Source organism: Thunnus thynnus, chromosome 1, assembly GCF_963924715.1.
Source record: "Thunnus thynnus chromosome 1, fThuThy2.1, whole genome shotgun sequence".
Taxonomy (NCBI): Eukaryota; Metazoa; Chordata; class Actinopteri; order Scombriformes; family Scombridae; genus Thunnus; species Thunnus thynnus.
Window position 1 is genome coordinate 4624202 of NC_089517.1, and position 18727 is coordinate 4642928.

An 18727-nucleotide genomic window follows, 5' to 3' on the forward strand; every position below is an offset into this window, starting at 1 on the left:
GGTCCATCCATCAGTAGAGTTTTTTTTTATGTGTTTACGCGTCTGAAAGGCTCCCTCTCTCCCTCTCCTCCCTTCCCTCAGGCTTACTTCACAGCTCGCCGGACTCCCTGGCCGAGTCCTGGTTCCGGGCTAAACTGAGCCGCCAGCGGAGCTACAGCTCGGCGCACTCGTACGAAGAGTCGGACCTGGACCTGAGCCGCTCGCTGGGCATCCACGCTCTCATCGACAACATGGTCAGCTTCATCAGCGGCGACGTGGGCCTGGCTCCGGCCTTCAAGGAGCCAGAAGAAAGCATGTCCACCAGTCCGCAGGCTACTATCCTGGCTATGGAGCAGCAACAGAGCAGGGCAGAGGTGAGGGGCTGTCTAACAAATCCCATGAAAAGACCAAAACCAGCAATGTGTTAGTCCATCTCTCAATACTTTCTGATTCCCAGCATGTGGCGTCTCAAGTTCCTGCTGAGGATGTAAATGGGTCATGAATGTGTACTTTAAAAAATCCTAAAACATCAAGGCACTGTAACCTTTGCAGAGTGCATTCATTAGAGACTTTTCACCTGCCAGTTTGGTGCTCTGCTGAGTATTTCAAGCAAGCAATCAAGCAAGTAAGGTTTGTTCTTGTTAGTGGATTATCTGAGATTAGCATCATAGTGTTTGCAATCGTGCAGCCCTCTAAAAAAAAAAGATGAAATCCAGAAGATAGTTGGAGAGGTTCACCTGTTAGAACGACTTGACCAGCAGGGATGTTTTGTACCTCTACAGCTGCGGTTGGAAGCGCTTCACCAGATTGTGGTGCTGATCTCTGGCATGGAGGAGAAGGGGGGCAGCCAGCCCGGGAACGCAGATCGGTCCAGCGGTGCCTTCCAGTCCTCGTCCCTGCTCACCTCCGTCAGGTTGCAGTTCCTTGCAGGTTGTTTCGGCCTCGGCACCGTGGGCACCGGAGGGCTGAAGAGGGAGAGTGTGCAGCTGCATCATTATCAGGTATGAGGCTGGTATCAACACGTACTTCCATCTGTGGGTTTTCTAGATTAATACGTTTTCAGTCAGGTCAGATGGCACGAGAATAATCATATTACTGTGCTCTCTACCTGTGTTTTAACATATCTGTGTGTGTTTTTCTTGCAGGATGGTGTAAAAGCAGCGAAGAGGAGCCTCCAGATGGAAATCCAGACAGCTGTTCATAAGATCTACCAGCAACTGTCTGTCACACTGGAGAGAGCGCTGCAGGCAAACAAGCACCACATCGGTAACAAAGACTCCTCCTGAACATCCACAGTAGTGCATAGACACAAAATCCACTGACATTAACTCTAAATTTTCAGTTTGCAGCTTCATCTACAAGTGGAAGAACTTTGGATTTCATTTTACTTGTGTGTGTGTACGAGAAGACGATCGATTGAGCAAAACACATTTCTCAAATCTTCTGGTTTCTTCTCTCCATCCTAGAAGCCCAGCAGCGCCTCCTGCTGGTGACCGTGTTTGCACTGAGCGTTCGCTACCAGCCGGTGGACGTCTCCCTGGCCATCTCCAGCGGGCTGCTCAACGTGCTCTCCCAGCTCTGCGGCACAGAGACCATGCTGGGGCAACCCCTCCAGCTGCTACAGAAACCCGGAGTGTCCCAGCTCAGCACCGCCCTGAAGGTGGCCTCCACACGGCTCCTGCAGATACTGGCCATCAGCACCGGGTAGGGGATTTAGGAGGGTTTAAAACTATAGAGAGAGAGATGGAGTAGGCATGAAAGAAAAGATGACTTTAACAGCTGTGTTTCTCCTTTGGCTTTTGCAGCACATACGCTGACAAGCTGAGCCCCAAAGTTGTCCAATCTCTGCTGGACCTGCTCTGCAGTCAGCTGAAGAATCTGCTGTCTCAGGCCGGAGTTAGTCTTCTGTCTGCTGGGAAAGACCAAGAGGACAACAAACACGAGGACGGTGCAGACTCTGAAAAGAAAGACCTCAGAGGTGATGATGGAAAACACCTTTTTGAACTTCCCCTGTGCTTTTTTTCCCCCCAACAAGAACCTGAACAATAATTTGAGAAGTAGACAAATGCACAGTTGTTTGTAAGATCAGGAACCAGTTTTGTTTTGTTGTTTCAGCTTTGCTTCGTAAGCAGCACACGGCTGAGCTGCACCTCGGAGACTTCCTGGTCTTCTTAAGGAGAGTGGTGTCTTCCAAGGCCATCCAGTCCAAGATGGCCTCCCCTAAATGGACTGAAGTGCTGCTCAATATCGCTGCACAGAAATGCTGCTCAGGTAACCAACCAGTTTATGTAACACAACACAGATAAATCTGTTAACAAAGGAAAACACAGATGAGCCCCTCACACTTCATTGCTGTCGGCTCTAGGGGTCCCTCTGGTGGGAAACCTGAGAACTCGTCTTCTGGCTCTTCATGTTCTGGAGGCTGTGCTGCCTGCCTGCGAGGCCAATATGGAGGATGACCAAATGACACAGGTATGCCAGTTAGTTTGATGTTTACAAGTCTTAAAGGGCGGCGTTCCCCTTTTAAAAAACAAACAAACAGAAGCCTAGATACACTATTTACTCCTGTTTGTTATAACTACAGTGACCAGCTGTCTGAGTAAATTACTGAACCTTTTTAAAAATGAAAGTATTAAAGTATTTGTGAGCTGTTTTAAAAGATTGGGCTGAGAGACACATTAACACATTGTTGGTTTTAGTCTTTTCACAGGATTTTTCTGACTAATAATTTGCTTTTATGGCTAATATAATTTGCTTTCTTCCAGGTGGTTGAGCGGCTCTTCTCTCTGTTGTCTGACTGCATGTGGGAAGCTCCCATCGCTCAAGCCAAACACTCGAACCAGATTAAAGAAAAAGTCCAGGAACTCAAACTCCAGGTGTGCAACCGACCGACAACTCTTCTCTCCCGCTCACAAGTCTTTCACGTCATTATTGGTTTGAGGGACTGACCCGTTTCTTTAATCCATATAGGGAGAGGCAGAGGAGGAGGACGAGAACCTTCCCATCCAGGAAGTGTCCTTTGACCCGGAGAAGGCTCAGTGCTGTGTGGTGGAAAATGGCCAGGGGCTGACGCATGGCAGTGGGGGTAAAGGCTACGGCCTGGCCTCCACTGGTATCTCCTCTGGATGCTACCAGTGGAAGGTAAGTGGCACAAAGAAAAGGATAATCTAGTCTTGTAAACTCGACTGAGGATAATCAAAACAGCTGAATTAATTGCATTAATGAGCATTAATTGATGAGAAAGTGTTTTACTCAAAGGTTTTGATTCATTTCACGTTTTATCGTCCTGGTAGTTTTACATCGTGAAGGAGAACCGAGGCAATGAAGGCACATGCGTGGGCGTTTCACGATGGCCCGTGCACGACTTCAACCACCGCACCACGTCAGACATGTGGTTATACCGAGCGTACAGCGGCAACCTCTATCACAACGGGGAGCAAACGCTGACGCTAAGCAGCTTTACTCAGGGAGACTTCATCACCTGCGTCCTGGACATGGAGGCCAGAACCATTTCCTTTGGCAAGAACGGAGAGGTGAGAGAGACAGCTCCACGTCACATAACAAGCCAAAGATATTCAGCTTACTATCAATAAAAAATGACTCAAAACGAGTAATTGATTATCAAAATAGTTGCCGATTAATTTTCTGATGATGGATTAATCGACTTATCGTTGCAGCTCTAGTATATATGTACATAATGTATATTCTTTAATGAAAAGAAATAGGTATTTTTAAGAAACTCCCTCCACTAACCTGCTGCAAACACTCAGTATTAGTCTTGTGTTGGTTGTATTCAGCCACTTCTCTTCTTCTCTTTTATCATTTCCCCCCTTCATACTAGACAGGAAACCTCAGCTGACAGTTTTAAGAAGCAACTCAAAACCAACTTCTATGACCTTTAATTCATTTAGTTTTACTATGATTTCTATGATTTTATCCCTTTTCTAGAATTTTGTCTTTTACTCTTTTACTGTCTTAACTGATATTTATCCCATTTTAATGTGTATGTATGTGAATGAATGTATGCATACATATATGTATGTGTGTATATATGTATATATATATGTGTGTGTGTGTGTGTGTGTGTGTGTGTGTGTGTGTGTGTGTGTGTATATGTGTGTGTATGTATCCATGTGTATGTGCATATGTATATGTGTATATATGTTTTATATTTCTTTTGTGAAGCACTTTGAGCTGCATTTTATGTCATGAAAGGTGCTTTATAAATAAAGCTTATTATTATCATTATTATTATTATTATTATTATTATTATTATTCATACTCATCATCACCCAACACCATCTGAAAATCACCTGCAGGTTACACTCATACACACACAATATCTTTGACTGATTCAGTGAGATTTCAAATTTCAATCTAACCTTTATTATTCAAATACACCAAATGAAAGAACAGAGACGATCCATGAAAGAAACGGTACAAAAAGCTTCTTTTTTTGTTTTTTTCTGTGACTCCACAGGAGCCCAAGTTAGCCTTTGAGGACGTTGATGCAACAGAGTTATATCCCTGTGTGATGTTCTACAGCAGCAACCCAGGAGAGAAGGTGAGACGACATAAATGTTCAGCTGCCTGTTCAGACTTTGCATAAGAGCAACATGAGGAGTCACTGCACTTCTTCTGGCATTTTATTTCACTTTTAATTGTTTATACTTTCTTTACCGCAAGTGAGATTTCTGTTGATGAGCAGAAAATTACCATATTAAAGAGTATCTCTGGAGAATTAATTGGATTGTATATAAACAGCAGTGACTCAGCAGTTACTTATTTTCATGCTTTCTCTCTGGAACGAACACTTTGATAAAACACTCGGGACTACAGGAGCAAATTAACTTTTTAAGCTAATCTCAGCACATTTACATTGCTGTTTTTAAAATGTCAATAATGATTAATGTGTATTGTTGCTTATGCTGTAAATACAGTGAAGAACAGTAACAATACTTAAAAAAAACACACCTTCCTCCTCCAGACTTTTATTTGCTGAGTGATGAAGGCTGAGCAGCACATTTTACTCTCAAGTCAGAAATACCAGAGATGAGAGCGAGGAAGTGTTTTTATGTCTGTCTAGTGTGGTAACGCTGACTTTATCTCAGTATTATAAAGGCTTTGTTATCGCTAATAAGGAATATCTTTCCATGTTTTCTATTTTACTAAGTTTAATGTTGTTTACTTGTTTACAGGATGTTTGCTTATATCATGAATCTATATTCTGATAATGTTTGAATGTCTCCAGGTTAAGATCTGTGACATGCAGATGCGGGGAACACCTCGAGACCTCCTACCCGGAGACCCGGTTTGCAGCCCCATGGCCACCGTGCTGGCCGAGGCCACCACACAGCTGATCCGGATCTTACACCGCACGGATCACTGGACTCAACGTATCAACAAGACCATGGTCGAACGGCTTCACAAGATCAAGCCTTGCTTCAGAGAGCCGGCCGGCGCGTCTAGCGGCGGCGGCGGCGGCGGCGGCGGTGGTCAGAGGCTGAAAAAGAGCCGCTCGGTGCAGAGCCGCGAGGAGCACGACGCCCAGCGGGAAAGCCAAGAAACCCCCACGAGGACGGACGAGGAGAGAGGACGCCACGGACGGCAGCACGGTTTGGGGGAGCTGTCGGAGCACCACCTGAGAACGCTCTGCACAGAGGTGTGGCCGGTCCTGGCGGTGATCGGCGGGGCGGACGCGGGACTCCGTGTCGGCGGGCGGTGCGTGCACAAGCAGACCGGGCGGCATGCTACTCTGCTGGGCGTGGTGAAGGAAGGCAGCACCTCGGCGAAGGTGCAGTGGGACGAGGCGGAGATCACCATCAGGTACTGCGGGAAAAAAGTTTTGCTGTGGCCTCTTTTCTTTGACTTTTTTAGAGGATATGTTGTTATATTTCTTATTTACTGGTATATTTTTGTAGATATTTTAAACTGTCAGCAAGTAAATTTATTTTGATTTTACTAATATCAGCCAAGATCTTGACTGTCACTGCTGTTGGGTAAAAAAAATATGCTTGTATACTTTCAAATAACTTTTTTTAATGGAGGGGAAAAGAAAGCTGTTGTTATTCCTCAACAGTAAGATCACATGAATATGGGTCCAGCAGCAGTGCTATGCATGATGTTCTGTTCTGGTTACTAATATGAAGTGTGCTTCCGTGTAGGCATACGGTCATCAGCGGTATGACCACATGGCTGATGAAATGCGTTTAGAAACACAGATGGAGTTGAATGTGATTTCTGAATGTTTCTGCCTGTATATTCACATTCCTCTTGACACACTCTGCATTAGCCTCTTGCTTTTATCACTTCCTCCGTTTTTTTTTCCCTTCGCTCTAATTTGCTGCTTTCACATCTGTTACTGACTTGCCCTTTTGCATCATTATTAATCCATTACTCTTTTGCACGGCCCGATAAATCCTCACTCGGCATGGTTTTGTGCTATACCCACACATTCCTATTTTTTTTTTTTTTTTTTTGTCTCTCGTCATGCATGCCGTGCTCTTTCTCTCCTGCCCTTTCCCTCACTTTGTGTTTCCTTCCCTTGTCTCTTTTCACTCTCCACTCCCTTCTATTAAAGCTTCCCAACTTTCTGGTCACCTAGTGACACTCCGCTATACAACCTGGAACCCTGTGAGCCGCTGCCCTTCGACGTGGCGCGTTTCCGCGGCCTCACCGCCTCGCTGCTGTTGGATCTCACCTACCTTACCAGCATCCACGAGGAAACCGCCGCTAAGCTCAGCGCGCGTCGCCACGACAAGAAGCATCGCAACGCGGCCTCAACCGGGCACGAGCCGACCGGTAACGATGACAAGGCGGACAACGAGGGGCACAACCGCAACGAACCGAAGGATAACGTCGGAGCCTCGTCTGGAGCAGCTCCGAATACCACGACCTCTGACCTGCGTGTGTCCCACAGCCTGGATGAGGTCAAAGCACACGTGGCGCCCAACTCAAAGTCAGAGAGTGAGATCTCCTCTGTGGTCGGCGGTGGGGTAGGTGGGAGCGAGACCCTTTTCTCCGCAGCTCCTCACACTCCCGCCGAGGGGAACAGGAAGAAGGGCCACGAGCACGGCTCCCGCAACCACGAGCCCACGTCTGCCTCTGTCGCCACCCAATCAGAGATCCACGCCGTGCAGCTGTCCTACCTCTACCTGGGAGCCATGAAGACCCTCAGCGCGCTGCTTAGCTGCAGCAAGTACGCTGAGCTGCTCCTGATACCGAAGGTACTGAAGCTTTCTAGGTTTACTCACACAAAACCAGTTTAAACACCGACATGTTCTCCAGTTGGATGATGACACTTTTAAAGGAATAGTTCAGCATTTTGGGAATTATTCGAATTCCTTTTTCTCTTTCTATTTTAATTTGAATTGAAAATTGATACCGATCTCATTAAATAAATGTTAAGCCACTGCCAGCAGCCGGTTAGCTTAGCTTAGCATAAAAACTGGAAACAAGTGGAAACAGCTAGTCCGTCTACTAGCACCTCTGAAGTTTTCTTATTAAAATGTTTTGTTTAATCCGTATAATTTGTGATTTTACTTGAAGTTATGTTCAGGACTATTTCTGGAGTTAAATGAGTCTCTCTGAGCCTGTGAGAGTGATATTGATCTTCTCATCTAACTCTGGACAACAAAAAGAGTATTTCTCAAAATGTCAAACTATTCCTTTATGAAAAGTGATTGTTTTTCACCTTCCTATCGTAGTTTTATATGTTACTTTTTATATAAATTAAATAGTGAGGACATCTGTGTACAAAAAGGCTGGCTGATGTGAATGAAAGCTCCACATTCAGGTCACATATTGTCACATTTACTGTATGATAAATCATTCTCTCTTCTAACATCAAGGTGTTACCGGAAGCAGCACCCAGCGGGCACAACGCTGATCTAAATGCCAGCACCAGTGGGAGCACAGCTGCCACCTCGCCAGTGTGCCAAGAGGAGGTGGAGATGCGGGCGGCGCTTCAGTTTCTAATGCGCCATATGGTGAAGCGTGCGGTGATGCGCTCCCCCATCAAGCGGGCCTTAGGCCTGGCAGACCTGGAGAGGGCGCAGGCCATGATCTACAAACTAGTCGTCAACGGACTGCTGGAGGAACCCAGTGGGGGAAAAGCCAAGCCTGGTGAGAAAATACAGAGATTTGATCTGCTTTTATAAATTCAGTTGACAGTAGCCTGATTGTTTCAGCGCTACACTGATCATTATTACTGCTTAACTACAGAAAGATCACTATTATATCAATATGCTGTAGATAAAACGGCATTTCGTCAGCTTAGTCTGTCTTTTGATCCCTCTTAGGAGTGAGAAGTGAACCAGAGGGTGAGGGGGAAGGCACAGAGGGAGAGCAGTTGGCACAAACCCCAGTCACCACCAGCCCCTCCGCCTCCAGCACCACTTCCTTCATGAGCTCCTCGCTGGAGGACACCACCACCGCTACCACACCTGTCACCGACACAGAGACCGTCCCTGCCTCGGAGTCGCCAGGGGTCATGCCTCTCAGCCTCCTCAGGTCAGAAAACAGATGGCCGCACATATTGTCAGTCACACACACACACACACAGTCGGCGTTAACGATCAGCCTTGTGTTTTTTTTGATTAAATTGAGATGATTATTTTGACCCCTCTCTGTGTTGTGACAGGCAAATGTTCTCCAGCTACCCGACCACCACCTTGGTTCCCACCCGTCGAGCCCAGACGCCTCCGGTTTCGTCTCTGCCAACATCTCCTTCAGACGAGGTCGGCCGCAGGCAGAGCCTCACCTCCCCCGACTCCCAGCCCACCAGACCACAGAACAGAACAGGTACCTGTAAGTATGCCGCACTGATATGCACGTAAATACCGCTGTTGTGCTGGTGAAAAGACATGAAAGCCAAGGAAATTAAGTAGTTTTAAGCTTGTTCACTTGTCTGATGTAGGTCTGCAGCTAACGATTATTTTCATTAATCTGTCAGTTATTTTCTCAATTAATCATTTGACCTAACCCTAATGCCCTGGCGCACTAACCCTAACGCCCTAACCCTAACGCGCTAATCCTGACGCCCTAACCCTAATGCCCTGGCGCACTAACCCTAACCCTAACGCCCTAACCTTAACGCGCTAACCCTGATGCCCTGACATCCTAACCCTAACATCCTAACGCCCTGACGCCTTAACCCTAACGTGCTAACCCTAATGCCCTGACATCCTAACCCTAACGCCCTAACCCTAACACGCTAATCCTGACGCCCTAACCCTAACGCCCTGACGCCTTAACCCTAACCCTAACGCCCTGACGCCTTAACCCTAACCCTAACGCCCTAACCTTAACGCGCTAACCCTGATGCCCTGACATCCTAACCCTAACATCCTAACGCCCTGACGCCCTGACGCCTTAACCCTAACGTGCTAACCCTAATGCCCTGACATCCTAACCCTAACGCCCTAACCCTAACGCGCTAATCCTGACGCCCTAACCCTAACGCCCTGACGCCTTAACCCTAACCCTAACGCCCTGACCCTAACGCCCTGGCGCACTAACCCTAATGCCCTGACGCCCTAACCCTGACTCCCTAACGCCCTAACCCAACACCCACCCTAACACGCGCTAACCTTAACCCTAACGCCCTAACCCTGACGCCCTAACACGCTAATCCTGATGCCCTAACCCTAACCCTAACGCCCTGACGCCCTAACCCAATGCCCTGACCCTAACGCCCTGGCGCACTAACCCTAACGCCCTGACCCTAATGCCCTGGCGCACTAACCCTAACCCTAATGCCCTGACGCCTTAACCCTAACGCCCTAACCCTAACGCGCTAACCCTAACGCCCTGACGCCCTAACCCTAACGTGCTAACCCTAACGCCATGACGCCCTGACCCTGACGCCCTAACGGCCTAACCCAACGCCCTAATCCTAACCCTAACCCTAAAAATGTTAGAAAACAGTAAAAATTGTCTTTTGTAATCTCCTAAACCCCACATTAATATCTTTAAATAGCTTGTTCAGTCTGATTAACTGTCAGAAACTAAAAAATAATTGTATTTTTCATCATACACACAAAAGAAAAACACGAGAAATTCTCAAAATCAAGAGGCGAGGGAATGTTTGGTGTTTTTACTTGAGATATTACAATGAGTCAGTCCTTTGATACATGGCCTTTACTGTGTGAATTTGCACTTCTGCTCGTTTTCCCCCAAAGCTCAATATATATTTCATAAAAATGTAGTAATTTCTTCTTACATTTGTGGAGACGCCTCCACTATAATACAATTCAGGAAGCAATGCAGCAGCCACAATAATATGAGTTATCTTGTCCATTTTTCTTCGTATGGGACAACAGACGGCATAGATTAGAAAAATCACTTTATAATATTACGTTATATATTCCTTTTTTTTTTTACAGTGATACACACAAACCTCAACATATTTCTAAATGCTTTTAGCGGCATGTTCAAACATACGTGCCAGATTTCACTCACAGTGGTTGATCTTTGCTGCAGCTCTGTCAGACCCCAGCAGCAGGCTGTCAACGTCTCCCCCTCCTCCCGCCATCGCTGTGCCCCTGCTGGAGATGGGCTTCTCCCTGCGCCAGATCACCAAAGCTCTGGAGGCAACTGGTCAGTCTTTCTCAAGCCGCTTGCCTGGATTGTTCTTGCCTAGATGCTTCTTTTAATGCTGTGTATTTGAGCTTAATTCTTATTCTCATCAAATTTGGAAAAAGTACGGGATATACGGTGAGTTTACGTGATTGTAGCATGAAATTTGTGCGTAATAAACACAGTAGGTGGATGTCATTATTCCCCAAAGAAATGTTTTATATGACTATGAGTGGTATCTTCATTGAAGGGGTCTGATGTGTATTCCTGCTTATCCCCAGGCGCTCGAGGAGAAGCAGACGCTCAGAACATCACGGTGCTCGCCATGTGGATGATAGAGCATCCAGGTACAGAGGATGAGCACGACGAGCCTCACACCAGAGGCAGCGGAGTTGGCAGCGGCGTCGGCAGCGGCGTCGGCGTCGGCGGCGATGGATCTGACTCGTCCTGTCCGGGTGCGACGGCGTCCGCTGGAGGCAAATCTCTGGACAGGAGCTCGTATCTGTGCTCACCCGGAGACATCGCCAGCGCTGACGCTTCAGAAATGGAGGAAGGCTTCAGTGAGAGGTAGAGTAGGAGCTCTCAAATAGTTTATACATTATCCTAACCTTAAATAAGATGAGTACAATCACAGTTTCACTACCAGTAACTTAATTTACTGGTATTATACATGAGCAAAGTATAGACTTAGATGTTCAAATAGTTCTTACAATATGTTCAGTAAAACGTGATGCTTTGGTTCTGGCTCTGTGGGAAGGTTTGACATTTGGTAGCAAGTAAACATTAGCAAAGCAACATAAATATCTAATCCAAAGTCTCATCTACAGGAAGCAGAACAGGAGAGAGACCTGAGTAAACAAAGAGAGAAGCCCAGAATAGTTTTTAAGTACCGTCAGCAGGATGTTGAAGTATTTTAATGGCCTTCCTTTGAGTTGGTGGAACAGACACTAGAATATGTCGTACTTGGGGTGAGGGGCATTTAAATGAAGATAGTAATGTAGGAATCTAGTCTTAGGGTAAATGTGTTTTTCTTTACTTGTGTGCAAAGTCAGACAGGGCAAGTCTAAGTTTATTAGGAAAATCTATGTATAAAAAAAATGAATAAAATCTATATTTGTGTACCTTTGTAGTCCGGAGGGTCTGGAGCAGGACAGCGCATCAGCCTCCAGCGGCGCTCCTCTCAGAGGCCGCTCTGCTGTCGGTAGGAAACATCGTTTTGATCTGGCTGCACGCACACTGTTAGCCCGCGCTGGTGAGAATATTCCACCTTTTTACTTTTTCTTCAAACTTGGTCTAAACAAAGCGCATATTTCTCTCCCATTTCCTCACTTCATTTTACACTCTCTCTCCCTCTAAGCCGGACTGTACCGCTCAGTGCAGGCCCACCACAGCCAGTCACGTCGGGAGGTCTCATCCCTCCAGCAGCAGCAAGACCCTGGAGCCCTTTATGACTTCAACCTGGATGAGGAGCTGGAGATGGACCTGGACGAGGAGACGATGGAGGCCATGTTCGGACAGGACCTTGCCAGTGACACCGACATTCTGGGAATGTGGATCCCGGAGGTACTGGACTGGCCAACATGGGTGTGTGTGACTTTATGCTATGGCCAGAGGGCTGCCATCTCCATTCTGCTACCTAACCTGCTGCGCATTACTTCTCACTCACACTTAACTCACATGTGCACGCTGAAATCCCAGCTTCATTAACCCGGTTTATGCAACACTCTCACTCGTCCAAGCACATTTCCCCTGAAAGCTCACTCACTCACTCATAGATCTAACTGGCATGAAGAGAAAGGTGATTTTTCTGGATGTTGATAAGTGGCTGGAAAATTAATCCATTAATGCAAAGCTGCCATCAACTCATTTTTCTAACATAATCCATCACACGGATTCATTTCCTGCATTGCTAAAGCCCGACAACTTTGTCCTGTGTGTGTGTCTGTGTTTGTCTTCATGTATATGTGTGTGCGTGTGTGATTCTCTGCACCTCACAGCATGTATGTGAGACAGACGATCGAGACGAAGTGGTGGTGTGCGAGCTGTGCGAGGCCAACGTCGCCAACTTCAATCAACACATGAAGAAGAGCCACCCGGGCTGCGGCCGCAGCGCCAACCGGCAGGGCTACCGCAGCAACGGCTCCTACGTGGACGGCTGGTTCGGAGGGGAGTGCGGCAGCGGAAACCCCTACTACCTGCTGTGTGGCGCCTGCAGAGAGAAGTACTTGGCCATCAAAAGCAAGGCTAAAGTCCCCATTGTGGAGAGGTATGCAACGCATGAGAAAGACAGAAAGGAAAGCAGAAAGCATTATGGATGTTTCCTCTCTGTAACGGTTCTTACAACTAAGCTGTTTACAAAGAGAGGAGGTGGAAATGGCTTGTTGTTGAGCAACTTAAGGTTACCACTAGATCTAGAATATGCTCATATACACAGATATATCTTTATCTGACTGTATTAATAATAACTTTTGCCACCTACCTCTGTGTATGGGCGGTGCGTCACATACTGTAGTTGTGATCTGTATTATTTCTGCACTATTTTATATTATCTTATTATTTAAACTTGTTCATGTTATTCAGATATAAAGGACAGGCTCCTGACCTCCTGGGAAAGCAAGACAGTGTCTATGAAGGTAAGGTGCATTATGAATCCTTGTAATCTTGTAATGTCATGTGATGTATTTAATATTTCTTGCAGTGACACACAGAAGTATGTGTTTGTTTTTAAATCATGCGTGTTTTTCCGTCCCGCTACAGAGGACTGGGACATGCTGGATGTGGACGAAGACGAGAAGCTGACGGGGGAGGAGGAGTTCGAGCTTTTGGCCGGCCCGCTGGGTCTGAGCGAGCGCAGGATCGTCCCTGAAGCTGTCCAGTTCCCCGACAGCGACCCGCTGGGAGCCTCCGTAGCTATGGTGACAGCCACCAACAGTATGGAGGAGACCCTGCTGCAGATAGGTGGGTTCATGATCTCACTGTCTTCCCTTTAACACCTCTGACCTCATGGGGCCAGTAACCTTGGAACCATTTAATGTTTTGTCTTCAGCTTTTTGAGTGAAGCTGTCAGTGACATGCCTGTTTGTCATTTTCTGCCCGTTACACACAAAACAAAGGCATCCAAACATCTGCGAGCTTTTCCTCCTGGATCTTTGTTCTTCACTGATGACTGGTGATGATGATAATAGAACTGCAACGATAGTCAATTAATCAATTAGTTGACCGACAGAAAACTGTTACATTACTATTACTACAGAAAAACAGACAACTACTGCTGATTTTCCTTGTTTTAATACTGTAGTAAATTGAATATATTTGGGCCTTAGACTATTTTTTGGACAAAACAAGACATTTGATAATAACATCTTGGGCTGTGAGCAAATTGTGACTAAACGATTAATGAGAAATAACTGGCAGATTAATCAATAAGGAAAATAATTGTTAGCTGCAGCTCCTTAACTGAGCAGTACTATTTATAATAAAAACATTCTGGTTTCAACAGTGTGTCTGTGCATGTTTTGATGTACTAAATGCTGTCTTGTAATGTTGAACTCTGTCATTAGATAAATGACCTACAATACATTATTAAATCAACACGAAACAGCATATAAAAAAACATAAAAACAGATGGAAACATGTACTTAACCTGGTTTCTATGACAATTAGATTTCAGTGTATTGGCATGTGAAATATATTACTTTATTAAGCTCAAAGTTAATATCAGATATTAGCTGTGAGTTGTCGTCATCAGTCTTCAGAAACCGTCATGAGTTAAACTGTCAACTCTTTATTCTTATATAACAGCTGTAAAGTGAGTGTGTGGTTGTTTCCAGGCTGTCAGACCTCGGTGGATAAGAGTTCATCAGGCAGGGTGACCCTCGGGGAGCAGGCCGCAGCCCTGCAGAACCCACATGACCGAGTGATGGCGCTGAGGAGGGTGACGGCTGCAGCCCAGGTGCTTCTCGCCAGGACCATGGTGATGCGAGCCCTGTCCCTGCTGTCTGTCAGGTAACCTTCACCAACACAAGAGCAAGAACATTTCTACACACTCCCTCTGTCCGTGTGTGTGTGTGGATTATATGACCTGCAGTTTTTCTTTCTTTTTTCCTTCCTTTTCTGTGTTTTTTTGTGTGAGGTTTATATGAGGGGAAACATTGGCCTCATCAAACGCACTAGCTACAGTATTAAGCTATTTGTAATGTAAAGCCAATGTGTGGTGAAAACTCACGACCCTGGCAACCCCTCCGTCATGATAGGATAAAAAAATTGACACTAATTACAAATTAAGTAATTCATTATGATAATTTAAAAGATGCCATAATTACATAAAAAGTCTAAATACAGCAGCTTTGACTCACCAAAACTTACATAATAATGATGAATAAAGTGAGCTGTTATAATCCCAGGCAGATGAAAGAAGCAGCTATCTGTTAGATAATATATATTTATCTTTCCTCCTCCTCTTCCTCCTCCTCCTCTTTCCTTCCCTCTCACTCAGCGGTTCGAGCTGCAGCCTTGCGGCAGGTCTGGAGTCTCTTGGTTTGACTGACATCAGGACTCTGGTCAGGCTGATGTGCTTGGCGGCAGCGGGCCGAGCCGGTCTTTCCACCAGTCCTACAGCGGGCTCCGGCCACACTGAAAGGCCCCGCGGGGCCGCCAAGGCGAGCAAACCCATCTCCTGTTTGGCTTACCTCAGCACAGCAGTGGGCTGCTTGGCCTCCAACAGTCCCAACGCCGCCAAGCTGCTGGTGCAGCTGTGCACTCAGGTACACGATGTTACTCAGCTGCCTCGCTCTTCTTAAGACAGATCCAAATAGCTCCATTTTGAGATCTGTTGTATCTGTCTGTAAGTATGTCTGTTGGACGCAACCCGGGGATGTTGCAGTAAGATGGCCGATGTCTTAAAGCCACCAGGATGCCCTGTAATCTTTGTTTTTAAGCAATTATCCCAAATCTGGTCAGTTGTATCTTGTGTCGTCGTGTTTTAGTTATATAACAGTGCAGAACTGCCTTAAAACGTGAAACCTATGATTCTGTGCTCCATACTATAGGTCATGTGGCGTTTCTTAAATGTCACAGCCAGTAAGAATCATCTAATATTCAAATATAAAATGAACACCAGTGCAACGCTACTCACATATTTGTTTGTTGCCTTTAATTGCTGAACACACACAAAACATTTATTGATGGTCTGTGACAAGCTGTGATACAATATATAGAAATAAAATTACAATTAAGATGATTTGTTTACAAGGATTGATCAGTAATCAAGCAGAAGGTCGTCAGTTTCTATCCAAGTGATGGAAACATCGATGCGTATCATACAATGTAAAGCCACTTCAACACTTCAATACTTGTATGTCGAGTGATAAAAGGAATAATATCAAGTCCAGGACAACTCAATAAAGAATTAATGGGTGTAAAATTTTAAGTTCTAAATTTTAAAATACTGGCATTTATCTTAACTGAAGACAGAATCAGGCCCTCATTAAAAACAGGCCTTTATTTATATAATATACATTTGTGAACTAATTTTCTTTTAGAAGTATAATTTATATTTTTCCTGTTAATTACTGTCGCTGCTGTTTGCTTATCAAAACAAACACATCTGCCTTAAATCAATTTTTCCGTCATTTCCAGAACTTGATCTCAGCAGCCACAGGCATGAATCTCACCACAGTTGACGATCCGATCCAGCGGAAGTTCCTGCCCAGCTTTCTGCGCGGCGTTGCCGAGGAGAACAAGCTCGTCACCTCACCCAATTTTGTGGTCACACAGGCTCTGGTGGCCCTGCTGGCAGATAAAGGGGCCAGACTCAGGCCTGCTCATGACAAGGCTGATCTGGAGAAAAGAGGTTTGTAGAATATTAGGAGTGCAGGAGATAGAAATAAGATGGTTTACCATTGTTGCTCTTTCTTGTTTCCTTGTTTTCTGTAAGATACAACGTTGAGATGCAATATTTGAAATGAATTAAACTACCATATATGACACCTCCTTGGTTGATTAAGCCACTTTCAATACTTTTATCTTTCAAATATTTGTCAGAATGATGTATTTTATACGTTGTGATTCAGCTTTAAACTGCTTAATTTAATTCAATAGGACAGTGTGTGTTTTTACAAAGTTTAATGTCAAAGCAATGTGTTGTAATGTGTTTTTTTTTTTTGCTGGCTTAAATGTTAATCATCTCATTATAATAAGCATGTATTTGTGTAATTCATGTAGTCATAATTCATGTTCATAATCATGTCATAATTCATATATTATGTTTAGCTGTCATGCACACGTGGCTCATACTTGTGGTAGCTCTGCACTGTTTCTTTGTCCACTTGGGTCAAATTTTGGTTTTTCTGTGCTTTTTATGTTTTTGGTGTGTGTGTCTTTTTTTCATTTGTGCACCTTCTCTCACTCACCGGGGCAACCTTGTCACCTTGTTTTCCGTGTCGAGCAGGTCTAATTGCGCATTTGTATGCCCATCCTTCCCATAATCCCTCCGCTGTAGGCCCTCTGGAACTGGCCAACGCTCTGGCGGCCTGCTGTCTGTCCTCCAGACTTTCCTCGCAGCACCGTCAGTGGGCCGCTCAGCAGCTGGTCCGCACGCTGGCCGCCCACGACCGCGACAACAACCAGAGCCGGCCGCAAACCTTCGCCGACATGGCGGGTGATCTGCGAAAGTGCTCCTTCATCAAGCTAGAGGCTCACCAGAGCAGGGTGAGTCGGCACGGGGATCAGGACGGCGGTTTGTCGGCTTGTTTAAAACTCAAACATGTTAAATTAAATTTTTCTCTGTTTCACTCAGGTCATCACATGTAGTTGGTGCAGTAAGAAAGGCCTGCTGGCTACTATTGGGAACGATGGGACAGTCAGAGTGTGGAATGTAACCAAGAGCCAGTACACTCTCCAGCAGACCTGCATCTTCAATAAGGAGTAAGACTTTCTGAAACACCACAAACCTCCAGAAACCTCAGTGTGTTACATTTTAAAGAGAAAAGCTATCGAACGTTGTGCATCTCTATCAGTTAATGACGAGTCAGTCCCTCCAGGAAACTCTGTTTTTGCAATCACAATAAACGCAAATTCAAGAAATCTTATTTTGCTAAATTACTGCAACTTTTCCACATTAAATGTTGAAATCAACAGGCTGCTTGTGATTCAGCCCTGGTTCTCATGTTCAGAAAATAAATAAGCACTGAAATATAGTTGCTTCTATTGTTGCTTTTTATTGAAGGAAGTGATTAAATATGACTCTTCATTGTTAGTAGTTTTCCCAATTCCTGCAATTTTATCCCCCAAAAACCACATAAAACATTGCAAAATGTATCACAATTTTTGAGAAAAGCCACTTCAAAGTCAAATAATTTTGGCCACAATAATCACAAAAAACTCCGGAGGGACTGACAGGAGCCAGTCTGTTCTGTCTGCCGTACATATAGTCTGTCTGATTCATGTTTTATGACTGTTAAAGGTCAGTATCAATATTTTTCTATAAACAATAGATCAGATGATTATCTGTTATGTGAAAGGGGTCTCGTATTGTTAGGTTTGAAGCCTCATGGAGCTCTTTGGTTCCCAGCCTACAAACTCTGCTCCCATCAACCTCATTTCCAGCAGCAGGCAGCTGTTAAAGCCACTGAATGCAAAAGAGCTGCAACAATTAGTCGCAGTCGATCAACAGAAAATGAATCCCCAACTATTTTAGTAATCAATAGATTGTTTTGAGTTCTGTTTTAAGAAGAAATGTCCAAATTGTCTGATTCCAGCTTCTCAAATGTGAGCATTTGCTGGTTTATTTGGCCTTCTATGACAGTAAACTGAATATCTTTGGGTTATGAACTCTTGGTTGGGACAAATATAGACATTTGAAGACGTCGCCTTGATCTCTGGGAAACAGAGATCCACATTTTTTACCATTTTTGGACATTTTAAAGACTAATAAGGACTAATTGATTAATTGATAATGAAAATAATCATTAGTTGCAGCCCTTGTATGCAACCTGCCCAACACTAAAAGGCAAATCAGCTGTTCCGCATCAGCTGTATGTGTAAATAGGAAACTAACACATTCCCCATAACAACTTTATAAGGTGATAATATGTCAGATGTTGTGTTTTGAGGTTATCCTGTTGCCCATATTGATGTTTTCTTTTTGTCTTAATTTGTGCTTTTTTTGTCT

At 44.9% G+C, this 18727-nt stretch overlaps 1 protein-coding gene across 8 annotated transcripts in view; it reads left to right on the plus strand.

Annotated features, from left to right (window-relative positions):
• Positions 1 to 18727, plus strand: part of herc1 (HECT and RLD domain containing E3 ubiquitin protein ligase family member 1) — a 70739-nt gene that overhangs the window by 26182 nt on the left and 25830 nt on the right. For 2 of the 8 annotated variants that reach the window (XM_067601781.1, XM_067602117.1), the window contains exons 26-53: positions 82 to 353; positions 762 to 980; positions 1125 to 1245; positions 1446 to 1683; positions 1785 to 1957; positions 2095 to 2250; positions 2345 to 2451; positions 2745 to 2855; positions 2950 to 3120; positions 3273 to 3512; positions 4460 to 4543; positions 5231 to 5805; positions 6560 to 7205; positions 7830 to 8103; positions 8280 to 8490; positions 8621 to 8787; positions 10462 to 10578; positions 10839 to 11124; positions 11688 to 11809; positions 11915 to 12141; positions 12555 to 12823; positions 13138 to 13190; positions 13315 to 13515; positions 14388 to 14562; positions 15053 to 15320; positions 16195 to 16408; positions 17006 to 17265; positions 17354 to 17481. In XM_067601781.1, coding sequence (XP_067457882.1) covers positions 82 to 353; positions 762 to 980; positions 1125 to 1245; positions 1446 to 1683; positions 1785 to 1957; positions 2095 to 2250; positions 2345 to 2451; positions 2745 to 2855; positions 2950 to 3120; positions 3273 to 3512; positions 4460 to 4543; positions 5231 to 5805; positions 6560 to 7205; positions 7830 to 8103; positions 8280 to 8490; positions 8621 to 8787; positions 10462 to 10578; positions 10839 to 11124; positions 11688 to 11809; positions 11915 to 12141; positions 12555 to 12823; positions 13138 to 13190; positions 13315 to 13515; positions 14388 to 14562; positions 15053 to 15320; positions 16195 to 16408; positions 17006 to 17265; positions 17354 to 17481 — 6085 coding nt within the window. The remainder of the gene's footprint in view (positions 1 to 81; positions 354 to 761; positions 981 to 1124; positions 1246 to 1445; positions 1684 to 1784; positions 1958 to 2094; positions 2251 to 2344; positions 2452 to 2744; positions 2856 to 2949; positions 3121 to 3272; positions 3513 to 4459; positions 4544 to 5230; positions 5806 to 6559; positions 7206 to 7829; positions 8104 to 8279; positions 8491 to 8620; positions 8788 to 10461; positions 10579 to 10838; positions 11125 to 11687; positions 11810 to 11914; positions 12142 to 12554; positions 12824 to 13137; positions 13191 to 13314; positions 13516 to 14387; positions 14563 to 15052; positions 15321 to 16194; positions 16409 to 17005; positions 17266 to 17353; positions 17482 to 18727) is intronic. The other 6 variants (XM_067601869.1, XM_067602198.1, XM_067601950.1 and 3 more) reach the window with 6 other exon arrangements.